We start from the raw sequence: 25,662 nt of genomic DNA, 5'->3' as shown, positions 1-25,662 counted from the left end.
TATTATAACCATCGCAATGCTACTTACTCTCACTGAGGTGAATATCCAGGCCGAGTTTCGAAAGATAGGACCGCGAATTTTAACCGCGATTTGTTCCAAGAAATTAATTTGGCGCTATCGGTCGCGACAGACAAGCCTAATCCAAACGCTACTGAAGAGGTGAGCATTTCTTATTAACATAACATTAGACTTGCACCTGATGACGAATCCCTCACCACTATTACCTTCGTTTGAATGAGGATCCACCTTCATTCAGCGCAGTAAGCCCAACTGAGTCCGAAAATAGAGCATCAACTAAACAGGCTGCATCGCAGTCATTTACTAACAGTGATTCAAATATCATAGTAACCCCATCCAATCCTAAAAAACGAAACATTCATTGATCATCAAATGCTTACACCACATGAAGTCGCCGAGCTCCAAGCAATAAAAACACAGCCTAGAAAAGCACCTCTAGAACCTAGACAAGCAAATCAATCTAGAACATAGTCAAGAATTGCAAACTGATTGATGACAATTAACCTGTAATCAGACATCTCTTCTCGTGATGCTGTTTTGCGTCAGCAATTAGAACCGTCTACAAGTAAGAAATTTACAACAGTTTTTTTCAATATTTTATGTTTTAATGTTTTAAAAAATGACGATTTAATGATAGTCATTTTTGACATAAATAATTTCAAGGACATTGAAACATATCTAACTAACATCGGTAACCAACAATTTACACAACTGATACTGTCTGCACTTTCAATAAATCACCATACAAGTGTTTATTCATTCCCAGTCCACCTCTGAACCTAAAAAAATTATTTAGATAATCGAAACTGTTTTATTAGACTTAATTAGATCTGTGGTCCATGTGAATCTTACAACACTTTTATTGGTTTCTGTAACTATTAACTGTCACAATAACCGATAAAATTCCACACACATGCAAATGAGCCTGGAATTTGAATATTTAAACCAACATGATTTTCTCTAATATTCTAATGGTTATGTTTGAGGAGAAATGCTTAATAGACTCGATGTATTGGTAAAAGGCTTTCAACTTAAAATTAAAACAGTTAACTGTGTGGGCTAACAAAGCAAAGGAAGGAAATATACTAACTAATAAAGTCAACAACTAATGTATATTAAATAAATATTTTTAATATTTATCCAAGTAGTCCAATCGTCAGAGAATTGACCCCAAAAAATCATACGAACAAGTTGAATTTCGCAAATATTAATTTAGAATTTAGAATTTAGAATTTAGAATATTAATTTTAGGACCGCAAAAAAGATGCAAAAAAGTTTATCACGTTCACCCCCGGGCTTCCCCATAAAACCCCCTGGAAGTGGGGTAAAAAAGCAAATAAATCGATTTACCAAGAATCTGTACATCGTAGAAAAAGATATTTCAAATATAAAATGGAGCTAAAATAATTTTAAACAAAAATGTTTATAAGCATTTTTTGTGTAGAATAAACCGTTCTCTTAGAAACAACGCTTGAAGCGACCGTCGATTTTGCATGTTATACGCGCTCGAAATCAATGTTTAATAAAATTTGTATCAGTTCGACGGTAAAATTCGATATCTTTTGAATTAAATGTCCTATCGACAAAACTGAAGATGCGTTTTAAAGGCAAAGAGTGCAGCTTTCGTATGCAGTTTTTGTATTTTACCAAGAGTAAACTCAGTTTTTATAAAGGTGTTAAATCTTTAAAACTCATGACATGGAATTTTAATTTGAAGTTTGTAACGAAATATTTTGCCTACCACATAGGGTATTATTATGGGGGTTTGAAAACTGGGGACTGAAATTATTGGGGCAGAGATAGGGCAAGCCAAATAAACGAAACTGTGCGAACTGCACTTAGGGTTTGTTTGGAGAGCTGGGTCGTGGATAAGTGATTGACAAGGAGTCGGATTGGGGCAAATACAAAAAATGAAACAAAGGGGTACTTATATGAATCTCCTGGGACAAATCTCTTCTTCCTCTTCTTTTGGCATCATAACCCTGGATGGGTCTTTGCCTGTCTGGCTATGTCCTTCCATTCAGATCTCTCTTGTGCCCTTCTTCTCCATTGTCTTATGTTCATTATTTTCAGGTCGCCTTCCACGTCATCCAACCATCTCGTTCTGGGCCTTCCTTTTTTTCGCCTTCCTATGGGCTTCCATTGTAACATTTTCTTTGTTGTTTTTGCATCGTTTTGTCTCTGCACATGTCCCAGCCATGACAGTCTTTGACTTTTCACAAATCTTACAATGGCATAACCTTCATTTAACTCATTAACCTCGTCGTTTCTCCTGATTCTCCATGTGCCATCTTCCTCTTGTACCGGGCCATATACTTTCCTCAGTATTTTTCTCTCGAATGTCCTGAGTTGGGCTTCATCTTTTTTCGTCATTACCCAAGTTTCACATCCATAGGTTACTACGGGTCTAATCAGTGTTCTGTAGATAGTCATTTTGGTTCTTTTGTCTAATAATTTCGATGTCATCAATCTTTTATTAGCATAGTATGTACGATTCCCGCTGGAAATACGTGCATTAATTTCGCTACTTACGGAGTTCTTCTGATTGATTTCTGTGCCGAGATGTGTAAAGGCATCCACTCGTTCGATAGTATAGTTGTCTATTGTGATATTATTTTCATTGTCAGTTATTCTTTTGACTGTCATATACTTCGTTTTTGCTTCGTTTATTTTGAGAAATCTTTTTCTTGCTTCAGGATCAATTTGTTTGAACACTTCCATTAGTCGTGGCTTATTCCTACTAAAGATGGCTACATCGTCTGCATATGTAGTAATTTGTACTGATTTGGTGTTTATATGGCCGGTTATTATATTGGTTTTTCTGATGACTGCCTCAAGAACTAGGTTGAATAACATGGTTGATAGGGCATCTCCCTGTCTTACTCCCATGTTGATGTTGCACCCTGCAACGTCATTTTTATAAGGCTGATGTATTTCTTAGGTATACCTAGATTACAAAGGTCTTCCAGCATTTTGTCTCTTTTCACACTATCAAAAGCTTGTTTAAAGTCTATATACATATTATATAGGTCTATGTCGTATTCATAAGCTTTTTCTTGTATCGTTCTTCGTATGAATATGTTATCTGTAGTGGCTCTATTTGGTCTGAATCCATTTTGATAATTATCAATTATATTTTCGGAGTTTTCTCCTGGGACAAATGGATAAACAAAACAACAGGAATGACCTTAAGTAATTTAAAATGGACGCCGCTTTGAGGTGCCAAATTATAACGATTACAACAACTAGTTGTAACTATTAAAATAATTATTAGAAATACAAAAATGGTTAGGAGACTTTTCTAAAATACAAAGACAAAAATGGATAAACAAAACAACAGGAATGACCTTAAGTAATTTAAAATGGACGCCGCTTTGAGGTGCCAAATTATAACGATTACAACAACTAGTTGTAACTATTAAAATAATTATTAGAAATACAAAAATGGTTAGGAGACTTTTCTAAAATACAAAGACAAAATGGTTAAGAGAAATAAATTAAACATTTATTGTTGTCCACAAGGAAACAAAGTTCCTGTATTTGGCTGTATACCATATATTAAAAAATTTTGAATAAAATCCCGTATATAAAAAACCCAGTTGGGCTATGTTGCATTGACAAAACGTTTTCGGAATAAATATTCCATCATCAGTGTCAAGTTAATACATGGATGTAGCTTTGTCAAAGCAGTTGCTTTGACAAAGTCCTCGTAGACATACCGTCTCAGGACTCGCAACTAATGTAGAGTCATATGTCGCCTTGTTACCAATCCAACGGTAACTTTAACATTTTAACTGTAAATTAGACATAATGTAAATCAAATCTTATTTAATAATTTTTAAAGGGTTTTTACCCACATATTTAGTGGCTACATCCATGTATTAACTTGACACTGATGATGGAATATTTATTCCGAAAACGTTTTGTCAATGCAACATAGCCCAACTGGGTTTTTTATATACCTTTTTATAAGAGATTTTATTCAAAATTATTTATTGTTGTGTCACCACAAACAGTTACAAAAATACAGTTGGCACAAAAAATTACATTATTAGTTACAAAAATTTATACCAAAAATAACAAAGAAAACTTACATGTCATTATCCTTTTACAAACTCGGTAGATGCTGCAAAAACTTGCAAATATTACTGGGCTATAAACTGTGGTAAATAAAAATTACTACAAATGAAGACTTATCTTTTTAAATAAAACTATTCATAACGATTAACCTTTTCTAAAAACAAAACAAGCTAATGTCACAAAAATATGAATCTAGCTGTCGTATGTCAACATTGAATTTTATAACAGAGAACGATTAAAATGACAGCATAGACGCGCCCTAAGATTTACAATATTAAATATCAAAATTTTAATTTTTATGCAAGCAATTATTATTTTTAAAAAAGATGGCTGTCGTTACTTCAAAGTTAAAACACAAAAAGTTACCTGATTTCACAAAAAAAAAGCACTAAAGTTTCTGAGGGTTGAAAATGGATTGGAAATCTCTGAACACGAACAAATTCATCTCCAAACTGCGAAAAAAGCCTGGGATGGCAACCAGGGAGAAACAAAACGAGGATGGAAATAACGATTCTTCCAAACCTCACTTAAACTGCAACTAAACCATTAAACTGATTAAACTGCTACACACTTTCCATGAAAAGGGACAAAACAGAAATCTTTTAAATTTGACGTAAGATTGTGGACATAACCCTGAGGCCCACCGCTCTTGACCGCGCCTCAGCGAGAGTGTCGCCATTATTTTTGTGGCAAAAATTTCTCAGCGATCTAAATGAAGGTTTATTTGAAACGCAGAATATTTAGCAGTTTCTGTCAAAGAAAAATATCAAAGAATTTGCGTCCGTGATATAAACAAACTTTAAAATGGTTTACATTAACTTCAGAGACGTAAAAAGAACGAAATACTATTTGGGTTTTAACTTGTACGATAGGAACAGAGAAACATAGAAAACATTCTTCGTTTTTTTAATACATATATGAGGGAATTTCAATTTAATTCATATACGAGGGGATTTCAAAATATATATCAAGGAATTTGCAAATGCCACAAGTTGTGGTAACAAATATGAGGCATTTGAAATATGAATAAAAAACGCAGAATTTAATGCATTTAGCATTACAAACGATCACACGTCACGGGGAATGTATTTAAGAAGACGGTTTTAGATGTAGTTTATTGCAGAATTTTTGTTCTTTTAAAAAACGTACTAGTGTAATTAAAAAAAAAGTTTTAAATGTTTCAGATTGTTTGTTGTGTAAAAGAGTTAAGCGTTTTTTAAGCATATTTCAAAAGCCTCACATTTTTTGCGAAAACTCAAAATTAAAATTTCATGCTATAGGTTTTAAAGGTTAGGCTCTAGTAATCACAACTTTATAGTGGCCAGTAAATGAGAGGGATAGACTGTATTGATCTCGCGAGAATAATAAAAAATAGCAAAAATCGCGCCACGTTTTTTGTTTAACATCTGTATAAAATCTGAGTTTAGTTCCGGCAAGATACAAAAACTGCATACGAAAGCTGAACTCTTTACCTTTAAAACGCATCTTGATTTTTGTCGATAAATCACTTGAACCAAAAGATATCGAATTTTTACCGTCGAGCTGATACAAATTTTATTGAACATTGATTTTGCGCGCGTAACTGACATGCAAAATCGACAGTCGCTTCAAGCGTTGTTTCTAAGAGAACGGTTCATTCTACATAAAAAATGCTTATAAACCTTTTTGTTTAGAATTATCTCAGCTACTTTTTTATTTGAAACAATTTTTTCTACGATGTACAGATTATTGGTAAATCGATTTTTTTCGTTTTTGCCCCTGTGTTAAGCTGGTTTTAGGGGGAACGCCGGGGGTAAAAAAGTTCGTATAATTTTTAGAAGTTTAGTGGCATTTTAGTACCTGACGACTGGAGTAAAATTCCACTGGAGTTTAGGGGGAATCCTAGGGGTAAAAGTGGTAAGCTTCTTGGCATCTTTTTTTGGGTTACAAAATTAATATGCTCGGCAAAATTCAGCTTGTTCGTATAATTTTTAGAGGTTTGGTGGCATTTTCGTCTCTGACGACTGGAGTAAAATTCCACTTCTGTGTAAGACATCCCATTTAATTTTTTTTTAAATATTCTCCAGAAAAGTTGCTATGAAGTTCTTGTAACACACTTTTAATGTGTATTTTTGGTAGCAACACTTTTTAAACTATACGTACTCTATCGGGAGTTTCCCACTTCCGATATAATAGACCATAAGAAAGATACAGGGATTCTCATTGAGCCCAATACGTCTATATAGTTCCACTGTATTTGGTTATTTCCTACCAAATAGGTCCTACTTCATTTTTAAACATTCTCGTATGACAAAAAATTTTTATTTAAAAAACTCCCTTATGAAAGGTATATTATTATACCTTTTATAAAGGAATTTTTTAAATAAAAATTTTTTATAATACATGGTATAGTCATTTTTTTAATAAAATTTTTTTGAATCCGCCATTTCCTTGAGGATTCTCGTATGACTTTTAAGTCATTATATTTCTTTTGACTCTTTTTAAGGGTTTCTAGGAAAGTCCGATCGTTATCTTCTTCCTGTTTAACTGCATATCTTCTTCTTCTTTCTTTCTTTAAGCTGACACTGATTTTGAACCTGTAACTCATTCAAATCATCTTGGAATTACAAATTCTTGTAATTGCACAGTCTGCAAAATTGACACCTGGTCTCATAACTTTTCTATTTCATTTTTACTAATCGATGTGCAACTTTACTCTCCAGTTTCGCTTCTGTGACCATTTGTGGGAAATTGATTTCTTAGAGTCTATATCTACTAGTATTTCTAGTAGGACTATGTAACGGGCTTATAAACGTCATTCTGAACAAGTTTCTGACTTTATTATTTGGATCTTCTGTTCTTATCTGGAATCGGCCATAACCTGAGACAATTCTCTTATTTTGCTAATGTCCTAATCTTTAACAAATAAAAATCTTATGTTTTCAGTTTGAGATTTTTGTTGAAGATTTTGCAATAGGCTTAACATCTGAAATTTTCTCGAATTCTTATTTTTTTTTAATTTTGGGCGATATCTGACAATATTTTACTCCTTTTATATCGTTTCATGATACTGTAATCTAAAGCTTGTAGCATTTCAACATCCTGTAGTTCATCTATTAATGCTTGTACACCAATTCGTTCCAGAAAATCTTTAGGTGCCAAATGCAATAATCTTTTAATATCGGCGTCATACTCTTGCATTATTTTGCTATACTTTTAATATCAAGCTTTCAGCTGACTAAGAAAAACCTGCTTTAGATTCTGCTGGCCATATCTTGTTTCTAACACTTGAACAAGAGAGGTATAACTGGGTGCATCCTGGGATAGAAATTGCAAGACAGTTGCTGTCTGTCCTCGAAGCGACACTATTAAGGAAGCTGTCATGTCTTTCTTAGTCCAGCCACTTGCTGTAGCTGCAGCTTCGAATTGAAAACGTTTCCTATTCTGTTTGGTTATCGAATTTGGGTGGTTTTAAAATTTTGCTAGTTCCATTTATGCCTAGTTCAAATATGGGAGATGGTGAAGCTGTTTGTTCTGATTCTACATTACTTACTGAATTAAAATTCGATGAAGAAACTGAGGTATTATTTTTCTTTCTAACTCAACTGTTTGTCTTGTTAAATTAAATTTATATCGGTTTGATGTTGAACTGTTTTATTCTCTAAATAGCTATGTTGTTCTTCTAATTTGTCTATTCTAGTAGTAATTTGACTTACCACTAATCAAATATTTTCGTGAATTAGAGATAAACCATTCATGGCTTATCTCTACCTTTCTGCGGCTCTCTTTCTCTTCTTGTCTACTAGTGTCCTGCACCTCCCCAAGCTTCTCCATTTCCTCTTTCTCTTCTTGCCTATGCTACCCATTTTCCGCTTTTTCTTTTTGCCAACTCTTCCCATTTTCCTCTTTCTCTTTTTGATTACGCTTCTCATTTTCCGTTTTCTCTTCTCGCCAATTCTTCTCATTTTCCTCATTCTCTTCTTGTTTCATTTTTAAAAACCATGCGGGGGTCCTGATGTATTAATTTCTGTATTAAATTTAGATGATCTTATATTAACCATAAACAATTACTTAATTATGTTTTATCCCACTGCTGTCACCAACGTTACATTACTTTTCAATTACTTTATTCAGCACCAACTTGTTTACAATACTTTTTAATGTAATGATAACTATAAACTTCAAAACTCAAACGACTACTGTTCTAAACTGTCAAAAACATCTATTTTTATATCTTTTCTGACGTTTTAGACTTCACTAGACCTTACTTCAGGATTGGAATCTCAATGTTCTAGACTTCTTCTTTTTCGTCAAGTGACTTTTTCTATGTGGGATAAATCTTACGGAATTTTCGCAACAGTATGTTCTGCATTCAGTGACAAATATCATATGGTAACCTCAACGAGTATTAACAAATAAAAAATATTTTAATTAATTTTACCTTTAATATGAATCAAATAAATATATAGTTTATTTTACGAATTTTTTCCGATGATTCTAGTTGCATTTAGATCTTTGCCAAATATGGGCTAGTTCTAAATTCAACAAACTATAACAAACGCGGACGTTTGTTTTTTAATACTGCATCTAATTTCACTGGTAAATAGAAAATATTCAATCCAGAAATCTTTACTTAATTCACATTCCTAGTAGCCCTCATGTACGGCACGTTTTTAAGGGATTTCAGTTTAAATTTAATAGCGGTATTTTATGTTGTCTAATATTGTCATTTCATCTGTTTATCAGTACGCGTGAGGTCAACTATAATTATGAAATATATTTATTATAATTAACTTTTTCCATTTTTTAAATTTAATCTTACATTTTAGCCTATGAATATTTATTATTTCTATCTATTTATAATTCAATTGCGATTGATTAATTTTTATTTAGAAAATATAGTTCCCTTCGCCATTGGTAATTTGACTGACAGTTTCATCTTACTTCAGTGGTTTTCAATATCAAATCACAGGATGAAACGCAGATTAAAAACTGTACAGAGTATGTAAATCTATATTAGATAAAACTGTAAAATAATACCAAAAAAACACCATAACAAAAGACTGACTTACCATAGTTATAAAGAGACTCGGTGCTATGTGATTTATCTAAAAATAAAAACAATTGCATTAGGTTCTTTCAAATATGATATATAATATTTAATATAAAAATTAAAACATTTTAAACATCTTATCTTTTTAGGAGAATTAAAGCAATGTGGGTGAGCAAATCACAGAAAGTGGTACAAAAATGGCTATTTAACTGGTGACAATTATTTTGCGAGTACCTACTGCGCTTCCCAATCCCAAAGTGTAATACCATCATTTATGTATTTATGAATTAACTTCTTTACAAGGATTTTTCTTGTTGCGACGCGACGTCTTGGGACTGGTAACAGCTCCGTATCTCATTTGTGATCGTCTTCCCCTGTCGGATCTTTGATTCGTCACCATTATCAGCAATTTGGTGATTTTCGTTTATTATAGCCAGAGTGATGTTTCAATAGTAATTGTCATTAGCTTGGCAACATGGCGTTTGACGAGAGTGTTTACAAGGAACTAGATCGTCTAAAAAAGTCCGAGTTAATAGAAATTTTAATATCTAAAAAGGTGTCAGACTCGTTAAAAGTGAGTGAAAGTATTAAACAACTGGTGGAGTACAGGGAGACTGATAAGTCCGCTGAAAATGGTGTGATCAACAGTGATAATCTCGAGTTGAGGTTAGAAATCAATAAGCTAACATGTGATCTAAAATGTGCTAATATTGAAAGTCAATACTTGAAAGCTTTAAACAGTGAACTTACTAAAGGTAACCAACGTCAGGATGAAATAATATATTTGTTAAAATCGAAAAATATTACTTCAAATGCACCTTCTAGTTCGAACGTTGCCAAATCTTCAGACAAAACAGTTAAACCTCATAATACTAATGTCTGCAAATCTACGGAGAAAGAAGACAATCGTGAAATTGAAAACAATCATGAAACGTTACAGAAAAAAAAAGAAGCTAAATATAAGTCAACTACCGTCTCTACATCGATGCCTCAACCGTCCAATAAGAAAAATGATCTTATCACGAAACAAGAAAAAATTATGACGTCAATAGTTTCTCTAGGAGAAGGCAGCTCTTCAGACATCGGCAGATGGGAAGAAGTTCGTCATAGAAGCAGACGACAGAGACAAGCTATTGTAGGCACAAGTACAAATACCACAATAAAAGGTACTCCTAAATTCGTGGATCTCCACGTATACAGAATAGAACCAACTGCAACAGAGGCTTCTATTGTACAGCATCTAAAGCCTCATTTTCCAGAAGTCATTTGTGAGGGGATGAATTCCCGTCATCCTGAATTATATTCATCCTTCAAAGTACGGGTACATCAAGAACACTTCAAGAAGGCAATGGATCCTGCAGTATGGCCTAAGAACGCTTGTGTAAATAGTTTTTTATACCTACGGGGGCAACCTCAAAATCAGGGGTAAGTTTTAATCCAAATTTAATGCTGTTAAATATTCAAAGCATAAATAGTGATAAAATTTTAGAACTTACTTCTCAGAAGAGCATAAATATTATCTGTTTAACGGAATTATGGGAATCACATGATTCTATTGGAAACGTCAACATTGAAGGTTTTATCCTAGCAAGTTGTTATTTGCGAGATAACTCAATAAGAGGAGGAGGCGTAGGAATTTGGGTTCGAAAAGGTCTTAATTTTAATAACAAACTCAACTCTAGGATAAAGCAATATTGTGTTGATAAACATTCTGAATTGTGTATTACTTTTTTCAAAGACAAGAAAAATAACTCATTTGTTATATTAAATTGTTACAGATCACCATCTGGTGATTTAAGTATTTTTTTGAATAACCTCGAAGGTATTTTAAATTATTTATATAAACCAAATATACGTTTTGTAATATGTGGTGATTTTAATGTAGATACCAGACATATGACTAACGACCATGTTAATCTACTCAATGTTTTACTGAATTTTAATATTAATTTTAATCTTGTCAATTGGCCAACTAGGGTCACGGATACCAGCGTTACAACGTTAGATAATCAGCCCTATTCTGTAACTACAAATCGAATAGAAATGAGTCAAATCGAATAGAGGTCAGCAAGTCGGATCGGAATTGTAGGAATCGGTATTCTGTAACTCATCTCGACCTCTACTATCGGAATGTTGTGTAGAAATTGATTTCGACTAGACAAGCTCTGTCGAGATCAAGTTTCGACATCGAAAGTGGTCTTGACGTTTGTTTTGACATTTATTGGTTGACTTTTTTAGTCTGACATTTTTTAGTCTGTGGTGTTATTTGTTTAGATAAAGTTTACCAAATAATTTAATTGCTCAGCTGATGTTTTTTTCTTTGGTGTTCCGCTTGCAATTTTGTATTCTTGAAACGAACTTTTTAAACTTAACCAAAACAAATCAAAACTACTTGACGACAAGCTTGAAATATAATCTTCTTTTTTGATGAATTTTTCGCGCGCTCTAGCCTTTCCAGTAACATAACGTCACAGAACACTTATTTCTCTTTTTAGTGCGGGGTTGCCACCAACTTCTGAGCGCGTCAAGTAGAAGTTGGCGTTTTCGATTTACACCGATTACGATGTGAGTTACAGAATGCCAATCCAAACACAAAAACGACGCGATAGATATCCAACATTCCGATTTCAGGTAATTACGATTCGACTTGGTCATTTCTATTCGATTTGTTAAAAGTTACAGAATAGATCTGAATGTATTTGTAAATTTCTCGAACTCCGGTTTGTCATGTGTACTTGACAACACTGTATCAGATCACAGAACGGTTTTAGTGGAACTTGACTTTGAAACGGAATTGTCATACTTTATACAAAACAGACAATTTGGTGAGGAATCGATAAATCACTTTATCGTTAACCTCATTAACGAAAACTGGAATAGTGTTTATGGAATTTTAGACACTAATCTAGCATTTCAAGCTTTTATAAATATATTTTTGTATCATTTTAATAATAGCTTTCCATTAACAAGGACAAAAATCAAAACAACTAAAAATAAATGGATTAATAGTGAAGTTCGAAAGTCTAGTTTTGAATTAAGAAATTTACACGCTTTATCAAGAGCAGTACCAATTCTTAGAGATTTTTATCAACAACAAAGGAAAAAACATAGAAAACTTTTGACCAAAACAAGAAAAGATTATTACCAGAAAATCATTACTTCGTCTGATAATCCCAATAAAATCACATGGAAGATTGTCAATGATTTTTTAAAAAGTGCTAATAACAATGCTAATACTTTTTTAATGTATGATGACAATAATATAATAAGAGATCCTCAAGAGGTAGCATGCACTTTTAACAAATTTTTTAAAAATGCACCCATTAATATCGTGTCCAAAATTCCAGGTAATACAGTAGACAAAGACAGTCAGTCAATTATTATAGATCATGGAAATTTCTATCAATTATACCCATTTACTGGGCAGGAACTGATCGAACTCTTGCAAAGTAAACTTAAAAACAAATCCTCTAGTGGTTTTGACGAGATACCTGCATTTTTGGTGAAAAAAGTTTTACCTTTTATAATCAATCCTTTAACTTATCTCACCAATTTGTCTTTTTGCAATGGGGATTTTCCTAATTACTTAAAGACAGGCAAAGTAGTTCCCATTTTTAAAAAAGGAGATCCAAAACTGGTCAGCAATTATAGGCCTATAACAATTCCCAGTATATTTTCAAAGGTATTTGAGTATGGATATTTAAAGAGATTAAATGGTTATCTAAAAAACAATAATATCATAACTATAAATCAACATGGATTTGAAGAAAATAAATCTACTAATACGGCAGTCCATGCATTTTATGCTCATTTAACCAGTTTGATTGATGCAGGCAAATGTCCTATTGGAATATTTTGTGATCTTAGTAGGGCATTTGACTGTGTCAACCATGAAATATTATTTAAAAAACTAAAACAGATAGGTATTACAGGAAACTCTTTACAGTGGATTATGTCATTTCTAAACAATAGACAACAATATGTGAGCCTGCAGACGAGGATCGAGGATTGTGTGACCAGTTGTAGATCTAGTCTTGTTACTACAAACATGGGTGTTCCCCAAAGATCTATAATAGGACCAATTCTCTTTGTAGTCTACATTAACGACATCGTACAAGTGAGCAGAGCGGTAAATCTCACTATATATGCGGATGATACGTCCATTATTCTATCTAAGAAATCCAACGTAATCCTACAACATCAATGTAATGATTTTCTTTTATCTTTATATTCTTGGTTTTGCGATAACTCGTTGCATCTTAATGCAGAAAAAACATTAGTTATACATTTCCACAATAAACAAAAATACTTGGAAAATCTTCAGCTTATTTTTAACAACATGCAAATAGCTACGGTGTCGTCAGGCAAGTTTTTGGGAATAACGATTAACGAAAGTTTGGATTGGAAGTTGCATTGTGGAGCGGTTGTTTCGAAGTTGAGTTCCATTAACTATCTAATTAGAAATTTAAAATATGTTCTGACCGAAAATCAGCTAATTACGATTTATTATGCACTCGTAGAGTCCAGGCTAAGATACGGGATATGTTTTTGGGGTATGTCTGGTTATGCAAATGGTATTTTCGTCATTCAAAAGAAAATATTGCGTTGTGTCGCTGGTGTCTCCCGACTAACTAGTTGTAGAGAATATTTTAAAAAATATAAAATTTTAACATTGGCGTGTCTATACATTTTTGAAATATGTGTTTTTATTTTTAATAACTTACATCAGTTTAAAACGAGTGGTGGTATGCATAATTTCAATACTAGATATTGTAATAAACTTTATATACCATTTTCAAAAGGTAACATTAAATTTAAATCGCCCAGAGTATACGGGCTACAGATGTTTAATCATTTACCTACAGTTGTAAAGTCCACTAGTTCAATAAATGTATTTAAGAGGAATCTTAGGCAATTATTATGTAAAAAAGTGTTTTATACAGTCGAAGAATTTTTTAGATCTTAGATATTAGCTGTATTTCATATAGCTTTTAAATTCAGTTAATGTCTTGTTTAGTCTAGTTTAGTGTTTAGTTTTTAGCAATGTATATTTATGACTAATTCTATACAAACTATGTTTGTCAGAAAGAAAATAAAGAATTTAATTTAATTTAATTTAATTTACCTTACCTTCCCCAATATATTTGTAGTAGTTTTTTAAAAACGTTTTGCTTTCCGCTTATATTGCCCATACTCGTTGGTCAGTAACTCATTTGTTTGAACAGGTGGTACCAGGTTCATTCTGGACAGAGAGTGATGTTTAGAATTAAATTGTATATGCCATAACTTGAATATTACTATTCCGTCAATAGTCCTATATGCCTTAATCATATATATATATATATATATTTATATATATATATATATATATATATATATATATATATATATATATATATATATATATATATATATATATATATGTATAGGGATTCTACAGTATTCACTGCCTTCCCTCGCTCAACCGTTTCCATCTCTCTCTGTTGTTCCATTCTCCATCGTTTAGTCCTCTCTTACTCATGGCGTCGTCTACTTCGTTCCTCCAGGATTTTCGGGGTCGTCCTCTTTTCCTCCTTCCTATGGGGCTCCATTCGTTTATTCTCTTTATCCATCTGCTGTCGCTAGTTCTTCTTACATGTCCATACCACTTTAGTCTTTTTTGTTCTATATATGTTAGTATGTCTGTTTCTATTGATGTTCTTTGCTTTATTTCGTCATTACTTCTCCTATCCATTCTTGTTACTCTGCAGCATCTTCGCAGGCATTCCATCTCTGTTGCTACTATCTTACTGCTGTTTTTCTTGTTTATGATCCAATTTTCAGCCCCATATGTCATAATACTTCGCACTAATGTTTTATAAATCTATTATTTCTATGGTGGTCTATCCCACCATACTGAGTTAAGTTGTCGGATTGCTGTTCTTGTTTGTCCTAATCTTTGTGTAATTTCTTCCTCTGTTGTTGCCTTTTTCGTGATTATAAACCCCAGGTATTTGAATTTATCCTTTCCTTTGATTGTTAGGTTGTCATCAATCTGTAGATCTTCTCGCCTTAATGATCTCCTTCCTATATTTAGTACCTATATATATATAAATTAAATTCTTTGCAAAAATTGTGGTAATGACTTAATTCTTTTGTTGGTGATTGTTCTGCCCCAGTTCTGGTTATGCGCATTCACAGCCAAAGGTTAGTTGCAGTTAATTTATCCTGAAATCTCTTACTAGCTGTTCCATCTACCTTGGTGAATGTTGGTCAGGATCATTTTATCGAAGGTATGCTTATTATAAAATTATCACTCTCACTTTGTGATTTTCATCTTTCATTATCATCATTGGCTCTACAACCTCTAGTGGGCCTTGGCCTGTTCTAAGATCAGTTTTTTTTTTCTATTCTTTGCCTTGGTTTTCCAATTTCGTACTTTAAGGTTTAACACTCGTAAGTCGTCTTCCATCTGGTCCTTAAATCGTTCTCTGTACCTGCCTCTTCTCCTTACTCCACCCGGTCTTTGATTATAAATGTGTTTCCAGACCAAGAAAAAGATGGTGCAATAATTTAAACAATTTAGTAGATTAGACTAATATTGAAGAAGAAACGGGCTTTAAAGCCTACATACAAAAAGAAAGAAGAAGAAGAAGATGCTCTATTTGCTAGATATTTACGTCTGTTGACTTTTGAAGTTACTATATTACTTTGGTTGATTTGTGAGTATAGATACATGAACTCTCTTACTTCTTCGAAAGTATATGTTCTAACCGTTAGATTTTCGGGTTTTGTTACTTGCTTATTATTTTTCACCTTCATATACTTAGTTTTACTAGTATTAACGTGTAGCCTCATTCTGTGTGCCTGCTTCCAATCTATGTAAGATTGAACCAGGTCCACCTTTCTTCTTGCTATGATATAGATGTCATCCGCATACGCCAGTATTTGTACACTCCTATTAATATGTAACGGTCCTCTTATTGTTATTTCAGATTCTGTAATAGCTTCTTCTAGGAAAATAGAAGGCACGATAGGCGATCTTCCTGTCGAAGCCCTATCTGTGTGGAAAGTTCTCGATACTCCGTTCTGTACTCTAACCTTACACTCGACTGTTGACAGGGTTGCTTTTACCAATTTCACCAAGTAATTTTTATATTTACCGTTATTAAATGCCAAGCACAGAAATTCATCACCGGCAGTATGTTAACGGATTGTGTAACTATTAGGTATACAAATCTCCGCAAATTTGGCCTATCGGCTTTATATAAGCTCTCCACGAATGCTTGTTATTTCGTCTACTACGCCCAACGCTATTTTAATATTAATATAACATATATCTTTGAATCACACTTTTTTTTAAGGGGTACATTTAGGTGCTTTGAATTATATGTAATTTTTTGGACTGAAGTGGTGTTGTTAAAAACTTGACTCGGTCACTTTTCGCAATATATCCAAAATAGGTTTCAAAACAGACTGTGTATCCTGTTTCGATATATTTTTTTAAACAAACATCCCTTAACTCCATGAAGAACACACTTGACTTAATACGCCTTATGTTGCGTTAAACTGTTTAAACCCTTTCTTAACATACTCTTTTTTTCTTGGGCGTCTCCTTTTTACGTCAGTTCTTTGGATCAAAACCACCGAGATAAGAATGCTGTTTTCCAAAATCAGCCATGCTCCAAAAATAAATTTTCTCTTATCACTTTATATTTTTGTAACACTTTATTGTATATTTACATGAAATATTTAAAAATAATTCATTTTACAGACATTTTATGATTTTATTATAAACCTCTTCCCAGAATTTTTCACTATTTCTGTTTCGCTTCTGTTATTTAGGTTTGTTGACAAAGCCAATAAAACTTAACCTACTCTATGTAGAAGATTCAGATTCCATATCTGAAGAACTAATATTATAAAATATAAGCCTCTTATAGTGTTCAATGTTGTCTATATAACCATGCCTTTCATTCCATTGCTATTCACATTGTAATCAGGTATCTGTATCTCTCTAACATCAGTGTCAATTGAACTTTAAATTCTCTTACTAAGTTTTAGTGTCATATTTACTCGAAAACAGAGTACGAAACAAAGGAAATGGAAATATTTCACTTGCAAAAATACAATGTGCCTAATGTGCATAATAACTAACCTTACAAATGTAACCTGTCAAAATGATGATTACTATATTTGTCTAAATTTCGTTCTTCTATTAAATCCTAAATTAAACTGTACATACATTTTAATTTTCATAAATATATTCTGAACTAACTTACGACGCAATTAATATGCGACCCCGATGATAACAGCACATCGTTTACCGAAATAATATCCTTTTGTAATTCTTTAGAAGTGTTAACGAAGATGTTAATCAACATTTCCGTATCTTACAGCATATATCGCTCTAACAGATTGATTGTGCATCATAAAATTTGAAAACACGAATGGGCTAACCCACGAAGTTGTGGATTACATCAAAATTGTTCAGTACATAAATACGTAAGAGAATGCAAGATTGGGCTAACCGTCCTCTTTGTGAGATAGACCCGTAGAAATTAAGATATTTAAACAATTATAGATTTCTAATGGTAGAGTAGACAGACTTTTACAAAAAAAAATCACAAACTGGAGTTGCACCCCAGGATAAAAGAGGACAAAGTAATTTAGCAAATAATATAGGTAACGATAAAACTACTGAAGTAAAAGAATTTATTAGTAAATTTGAAACCGGAAACAAAATAAGCCTACAATCAGATTAGCAACATGGAACATTAATTTTTTCAATAACAAAGACCAGGAGATAACAGAAGAACTGATAAATAAAAACATAGACATTTGTGCAATCCAAGAAACCAAAAAGATAGGTAAAGGCCAAAGAGACTATAACATAATATTTTCTAGCTTACATTGGAGTGAATAAAGAAGAACGAGTACGAACAGGCGTAGGTATACTTGTCCATAAAAAATTTAACGACAACATAAATAACTGCCGTCATATTTCCGAAAGAATAATACATATGAACATCACAATGGACTACCAAAAATTAAATGTCATATCTATCTATAGCCCCGAGGACTGCAAATCTAAGAGGCATTTTACGAACAATTGCAAACCATCCTGGATGAAATACCTCATGAAGAGCCCTTAATTCTTATGGGTGACTTTAATGCACGAATCGGAAATGAAATAATTCCAGGAGTAAAACAAAGATTGAATGAAAAGCACGTCAACGCAAATGGAGAACTCATGGCTAATCTCTATGCATTTAACGAACTAACAATCAATAATACATTTTTTGACCATAAGCTCCAGTCTAAATATACATCTGAGAACTCCAGTGGGCATAAATCTATAATTGATTTTATAGTCACTAATAGAAAAATCCATCCAAAGAAAATCCTAGATATCCGAACTTTAAACTCAGCAGACGCAGCGAGTGAACACAAACTAGTACTAGCAAAGATAAGAATGAAAATAACACCAAAACATTTTCTACAGGAAATCACCGAGGAAAAATTCAATGTAGAATCACTGTGGAACGACTCTACAAGAGAAATGTACCAAAGGAGGCTAGCACAGAAGACACAGCTGAAACAAATAGACGACATCGAAGATATAAACGCGAGCTGAAAGAAAAATAAAAACCACATTGAAAAAGCAGCAACAGAACCTCTAGGAAAACGCAAAGTCATACTAAACAAAAGAAACAACAACAATACACCATAGTTCAAAAAAGAAATAAAAGAGAAATTGTAAAGAGAAACGAGAGGGCTACACGAAGTACAAAACATCAAAGCAATTGGTAAGAAGAACAACAATGAACACTGGAAACAGTTGTTAACAAAAAGGATGGAAAGCGACTTCTACTGTATACAAAAACAAATATGGAGATTTATAAGAAACCAACGGAAAAAAATAGCAGAATTGAAAGAATACAATAAGATACCAGCAAACGAATGAGAAATATACCTGACGGAACTGTTTAAAGCAAAGGAAAATAATAACCAACACAATAACGTACCTGAATTAAGACACGAAACAGAAATCAGTTTTTAGGAAGTAGAAATATCCTTAAATTTACTCAAAAATAGAAAGTCACCAGGACCAGACGGAATAACCAACGAGCTTCTAAAACACGGAGGAGAAAATATAACCCTAGAGACGACAAAACTTATACAAAAACTAATATTGCACTGCAAGATACCAGACGCATGGAGAAACAGCATAATGATACCAACGTTCAAGAAAGGAGATAAAGAAGACCCCAACAATTATAGAGGTATAAATCTACTAAAGACCGCATTTAAGCTTACTACAAAAGTCCTAACCAACAAAATCAATAAACAACTTTATCAGATGAACAACAAGGATTCAGATCCGGAAGATCCTGCGTAGACGCCGTATTTGTACTAAGATAAATCACAGGAAAGGCCATCGAGTACAATAAACCAGCATATCTATGTTTTATAGACCTGACAAAGGCTTTCGATCGCATCCAAGTCGAAGACGTCTTACACCTACTGTATAAAAGAAACATAATAATTAATATTATACAAACCATCGAAAACATATACTTCCATAATCGAATACAGGCAAAGGTAAATGGAAAACTAATACAGTGTATACCAGTACAAAGAGGAGTCAAACAGGGTGTTTCGTTACTCGTTAAGCCCACTTCTCTTTAATATAATTATGTAAGAAATAATACACTTAGTACGTAAAGGTCATGGCTACAGAATGTGGAACAAAGAAATCCAAATATTATGTTATGCAGACGACGCCGCAATAATCGCCGAGACAGAAGACGAACTCCAAAGATTAACACACATCTTCAATACAACAGCCAAGAAATAGAATATGCAATATCAGCAGAAAAAACTAAATGTATGATATCTAAATACCTATTACGTTGTTAAATCGAAATTGATGGGAAGATAATAAACCAGTAAGCAAGGTTTAGATATCTGGGAATAGAGATAACTAGTTACGGGGATGTTAAAGAAGAAGTACGACAACAAAGCTTAAAAGCGAGTAAAGCGGCGGGATCTCTTAATGACACAATCTGGAAGACCAAACACCTAAGACAAGATACAAAAACAAGAATCTATAAAGCAGCAATTAGACCTATATTAACATACACGGCGAAGACAAGACCTGACACATCTAAAACGAGACGACTACTAGAAACAACAGAGATGAAAATACTCCGACGAGTATCAGGGAAAATTCTGTTGGATAGGGAGAGAAGCGAAAACATAAGAAGAGCATGGAATATAGAAGATATAAATGGATGGGTGAAAAAACGGAAACACGAGTGGAACGAATACATTAGTAGAATGGCAGAGGATAGGATAGTACGAATAGTACGAGATAAGTCACCAAATGGACGAAGAAGTATTGGCAGATCAAGATAAAGATGGTGCGACATTTTAAACAATTTAGGAGGCTAATATTGGAAAAGAAACAGGCTTTTTTAAAGCCTACATACAAGAAGAAAGAAGGTTTTCTTTTACGTATATATTTTCATAATATGTTTTGGTTCATTTGAACATTTAATTCATTGCACAGATAACTTTAGATTTAGGTCTAATATTTTATTATATATTTGAACATTTTATGTGAATATTTGATTTTGATTATTGTATAGGGTTATGATACTTGATATAATTGATATGATAATTAACTATTTCATTTGCTATGATATTTATTTCTGTTTTTTGGCATGTCTGATTACTCTATCTAATCATGTTTATTTGATTATTTTGTGTTATATTCTTCATTTGATATATTTGAATAGTATCTATATCTGTAGAGTAGGGAGGGCGAGTTAAATTTCACAGCACTTAGGCCACAATTGACCCATTGTGCATCCTCCCAGGGAGCTGTCACCCTTAGCTCATTGTCCATCCTGCCATTTCTAGGAAGGTGGACAAGTCACCAGGAGACATCTCTCTAGATATATTTGACTATTGTATTTAATTATTTTATCTAATATATGTTATTTGCCTATTCTGCGATATGTGTGATATGATAAATATATATTTTTATTAATATTTTGGCTTATTAAATCCTACTTTAGTTTTATTTAATTATATTTGCTTTTCTCTTTGTTTCATAAATATACCATTTCTGTTTTTTTTATTCAAACATTTAAAAACAGTGGCACTCTTTTCCGTTTGAAGAGTTGTTCTTTTCCCTGTTTCCTTTTTGTTGGTATATATTTATTCTTTCTTGTGATACTCACCTCTAAGAACGATCCCGCCCATAATCTACCAGTACTGAGCAACGGAACGCACTAGCCTATTGTGTACCGGTGTATAAAATTAACAACATTTACGAGTTCTTTAAGTGAAATTTTGTATCACAGTTTGATAAATTTTAATTGGTTATCTAACCACTAAAAAATGTAATTAAAATATACAAACAGCTTAGTACTCTTTTAACTTACTTTAAACACTTTAGCAATATTTAAAATAATTGTACGAAGTAGAGTCCGTTCACCATTTTGAATTTGAATATATTATAGCGACGTGATCTGGACACTTTGAGAAACTTCACTCCAATTATAGACCAAACTAAAAAAGGTGTCAAAAATATAACGAGATTAAATTTAATAACATATTATACTGATAATGCTATACGAATAAGATAGATAAATTACGAAAAATAAAATAACTACAATGTTGAAAGCGACGTACGCTGCAAAAATAAGGACATACGCAAAAAAAAACTGTAGAAACATATAACCCAAAACTTATAAGTTCTGAAATAAAGTACATGAGAAAATTTGAAGTAGATATAGGTAGAAAAATAAACAAATGGACTAAAAAAATCCATTGAGGATTAAAATAATTATGTAGAAATAATAAGAGATAAAGAATGGTAAGAATGGCAAGATCGATCCACATGTGCAAAATTTGTTACTAAGCCGATGATGAAATAAGTAGTCCATGAAAGAAAGAAATGCACATATAATATATATATATATATATATATATACATATATATATATATATATATATATATATATATATATATATATATATATATATATATATATATATATATATAGGGTAGGGTCGCCTATATTGGACCGGCTACTAAATTGGACCTTCGCAGATTGAGCGAACCGACAACAAGTGGTGCTATCCTTTAATATATTAAGCATATTTTTGAAGAGAACAATTTGAAACACAAATTCAACACAAATAAACGTATGGCAGGCAAGAAGTGGTTTTACGGCTTCATATCAAGACATAAAGAAATATCGATACGGTAGCCGGAGAAAACATCAATGGCAATGACTGCAGGATTTAGCAAAGCACGAGTTTATAAATTCTATGAACTTCTACAAAGAATTTGTAAAGAGGAAAAATTAACCTCTACACGCATATTCAACGTCGATGAGACAGGCTGCTCAACCGTACAACGGTAATGTTAGAAAATTTAGCCAAGAAGGCAAAACATCAAATTAAGAGCATTTCTAAAGGAGAGAGGAGGAGGAGAGTTTTAAATACTACTGTGGTTTGTTGTGCTAGTACAGCAGGGTAGTTTGTACCATCCACGATAATTTTTAAGGGGAAATGTTTTCAAGAGAAACTTTCATTAGGTGCTACGCCTGACAGCATTGTCACTATTAGCGGTACTGGATGCATTCAAAAATGCATTCAAAAATGGTTGCGGAATACCATGGGTCAAATTGTATCAATGTTTTAGGTTTCCCGGATGATTGGAGAGGCTTATAGGCTTATTGCAACAGTTAGAAATGCACAGAATGCTTTTCGTGCTAGTGGCATTTTGACTATAGATGAACATGTTTTTAAAGAAACTGAATTTTCAACTTTAACAGGAAGCATACTCTTCTAAAAAAGATAATATTCATTTGTAGAACAAACGAAGAGAGCAGTATTGACTTCCCTTCTCGCCGTTACCTATAAAGAAATCAGAATCATTAAAAGTTTCCTGCACCCAGGACGCAGTTGAATTGAGTAGTTCCCCGTACAAAAACGAACTTGAAGTACGAGCATACGAGGCATCTTAAGTAAAATTAGTTAAAATTGTCAAAAATTAGTTGAGAAAAAAATGTAGAAAAATTAGGTGTAGCTAAATCTGACAGCTGGTATTGTAAAATATGCGAGTCTGAATCAGACGATTAATGATCCAATGATTCGAAAAAATGATCCAATATCTTTAATGTAAAATTTGGTTTGACGCAAAATGTGCCAATGTATCGCTAAGAACTAAGATATTTATTGTTTAAATTGTAAAACTTAAGATTGAGATTCATAATATTACATGACAATACATATTTTTCACATTTAGGTTAAGTTTATTAGTTACAAAACATTGATAATTAGTTTATGTCATGTTAATATATATTTTTTAACACGTTCCTCATGCTTTTTGCAACATTTATTATGCCTTATTAAGTATGTACATAAACTTCAAAAAACAGTCATTGTTGTTCAGAATGAGAACCACCATTCCTAATGCACGCTCTTGCCCTGCATCGTATTCCTGTTGTGATTACTTTTAACCTCAGTTCTGCCCTTATAATGTCAGCTGCTTCGATAATCCTTTCCATTAAATGAGCTCTAGTTCGGATTGGAACTTGATAAACAAGTTCTTTGAATCTGCCACAGATGTGGTAGTCACACGGTGTTAAGTCAGGCCACAAAATTGGTCCAGTTTGTCCGATCCACCTATTGGGATAGTGATTGTTGAACCAAGCCGTAACAGCACGTGCACAATGTGCAGTGCATCCATATTGTTGGTACTCCATTCTTGCCAGACAGGTTAAATAGCCAAGTGTACTTAGACTTTCTAGAGAATGAATTACCACCACTCTTAGAAGATTTACCCCTCGTCCTCAGACGAAGAATTGTGTACCAACATGATGGATGCCCTGCACATTGTGCACGTGCTGTTAAGGGTTGGTTCAACAATCACTATCCCAATATGTGGATCGGACGAACTGGACCGATTTTGTGGCCTGCTAGATCGCTCGATTTAACACCGTGTGACTACCACATCTGTGGCAGATTCAAAGAACTTGTTTATCAAGTTCCAATCCGAACTAGAGCTCATTTAATGGAAAGGATTATCGAAGCAGCTGACATTATAAGGGCAGAACTGAGGTTAAAAGTAATCACAACAGGAATACGATGCAGGGCAAGAGCGTGCATTAGGAATGGTGGTTCTCATTCTGAACAACAATGACTGTTTTTTGAAGTTTATGTACATACTTAATAAGGCATAATAAATGTTGCAAAAAGCATGATATATCGTTGTTGTGTTTTACCTTTCTTACCTTTCATTAATGAAGGTTATTTTAACAATGCATTAAGATTCAACATTTTGTATGCCAGGGAAGTATCTCGCTTAGATAATTATTTTTAAAAATAAAATAGACGAACAGCCTTATTTTCGAATATTGACAAATTTAACTTCATTTCGGAAACCTTAACAGTTTGAGCGAAACATTATTAGCAAAAAATTTTGCAAATGACGTCCCCTATTATCCCTTAAAAAATTTCCATCGACCTACAAAACACCCTGTATATAATATATATAAGAATAAGAAAAAAGAAGTACTTGTGACTCGTTTGGAACAAATATATAACTGTTTTGGATGGGTTGGAGTCAATAAAAGGGCTATTGGTTAACTATTTTTTTAATTCTCGAGCTTTCAATTGTGTTTACAATTATTATCAAGAGCTAAAAAAGACAAAATACTTACAAGGTTGAACTAAAAAGAAAAAACAATTTTTGTTAACTTACCAACTAAAAATTAGTTTGGTAAGTAAAAATTACTGCTTACATCTTCAAAATATTTAATACAAAAATGTTTTAATCTAATAAATGTTTCTCCGAAAATTTTTATAATTTTGAAAACATTTTTTTAATATAAAAATAATTGAATTTATAAATAAGTTCAAATAGCAACCAATTACAAATAGCCTCAATGTCATAAATGCCAACATAAAATTTTTATTTTTGACAATTATATTGCCAAAAGTAAAATTTCGTTTAAACATTCTTTTTTGTTTAGTAACAAAAAGAAGAAGATTTATTCACCGTTGACAGATGTCTGAAAGAAATGTGACAGATATATGGAGAATTAAATATGACATTTTACAAGTTTTATATATAAATCATAAAGAAAGAATATTATTATAAATTTTGCTTAAATTTTGAATTTCTGATCTTTTGTTTAAACTTTTATCATTTTTGCTAATACAAACCATTTCCAAAAAAGTCCTTTTAAATTTATTACTTTCACTACATAAAATTTTAATGTTATCAAAATCCATAATATGGTCTTTATCGATTACATGTTCTGCCAAAGCACAAGATGGTTTTTTAATTCTGCAATCACTTTTGTGAGAAATAATGCGATTTGAAAGATTTCTTCCGGTCTCACCAACATATTCAGCCTCACACTGAGTACAACTAATGCTGTATACTAAATTCGTTTTTTCAAATTTGTCTATAGGATATTTAGTTTTAGAATATAAAGATGAAATAGTTTTGATGTTCTTTGTTG

At 32.7% G+C, this 25,662-nt stretch overlaps 1 protein-coding gene across 5 annotated transcripts in view; it reads right to left on the bottom strand.

The window, feature by feature from the left end:
• Samuel (SAM-motif ubiquitously expressed punctatedly localized protein) overlaps window positions 1-25,662 on the bottom strand; it is a 626,277-nt gene that overhangs the window by 371,157 nt on the left and 229,458 nt on the right. For all 5 annotated transcript variants that reach the window (XM_072529705.1, XM_072529707.1, XM_072529706.1 and 2 more), the window contains one exon: window positions 9,150-9,185. In XM_072529705.1, coding sequence (XP_072385806.1) covers window positions 9,150-9,185 — 36 coding nt within the window. The remainder of the gene's footprint in view (window positions 1-9,149; window positions 9,186-25,662) is intronic.

This window comes from Diabrotica undecimpunctata, chromosome 4 (assembly GCF_040954645.1).
Source record: "Diabrotica undecimpunctata isolate CICGRU chromosome 4, icDiaUnde3, whole genome shotgun sequence".
NCBI classification, from domain to species: domain Eukaryota; kingdom Metazoa; phylum Arthropoda; class Insecta; order Coleoptera; family Chrysomelidae; genus Diabrotica; species Diabrotica undecimpunctata.
The sequence above is the reverse complement of the archived record's forward strand: the minus strand, read 5'-3'. Positions and strand labels throughout refer to the sequence as shown.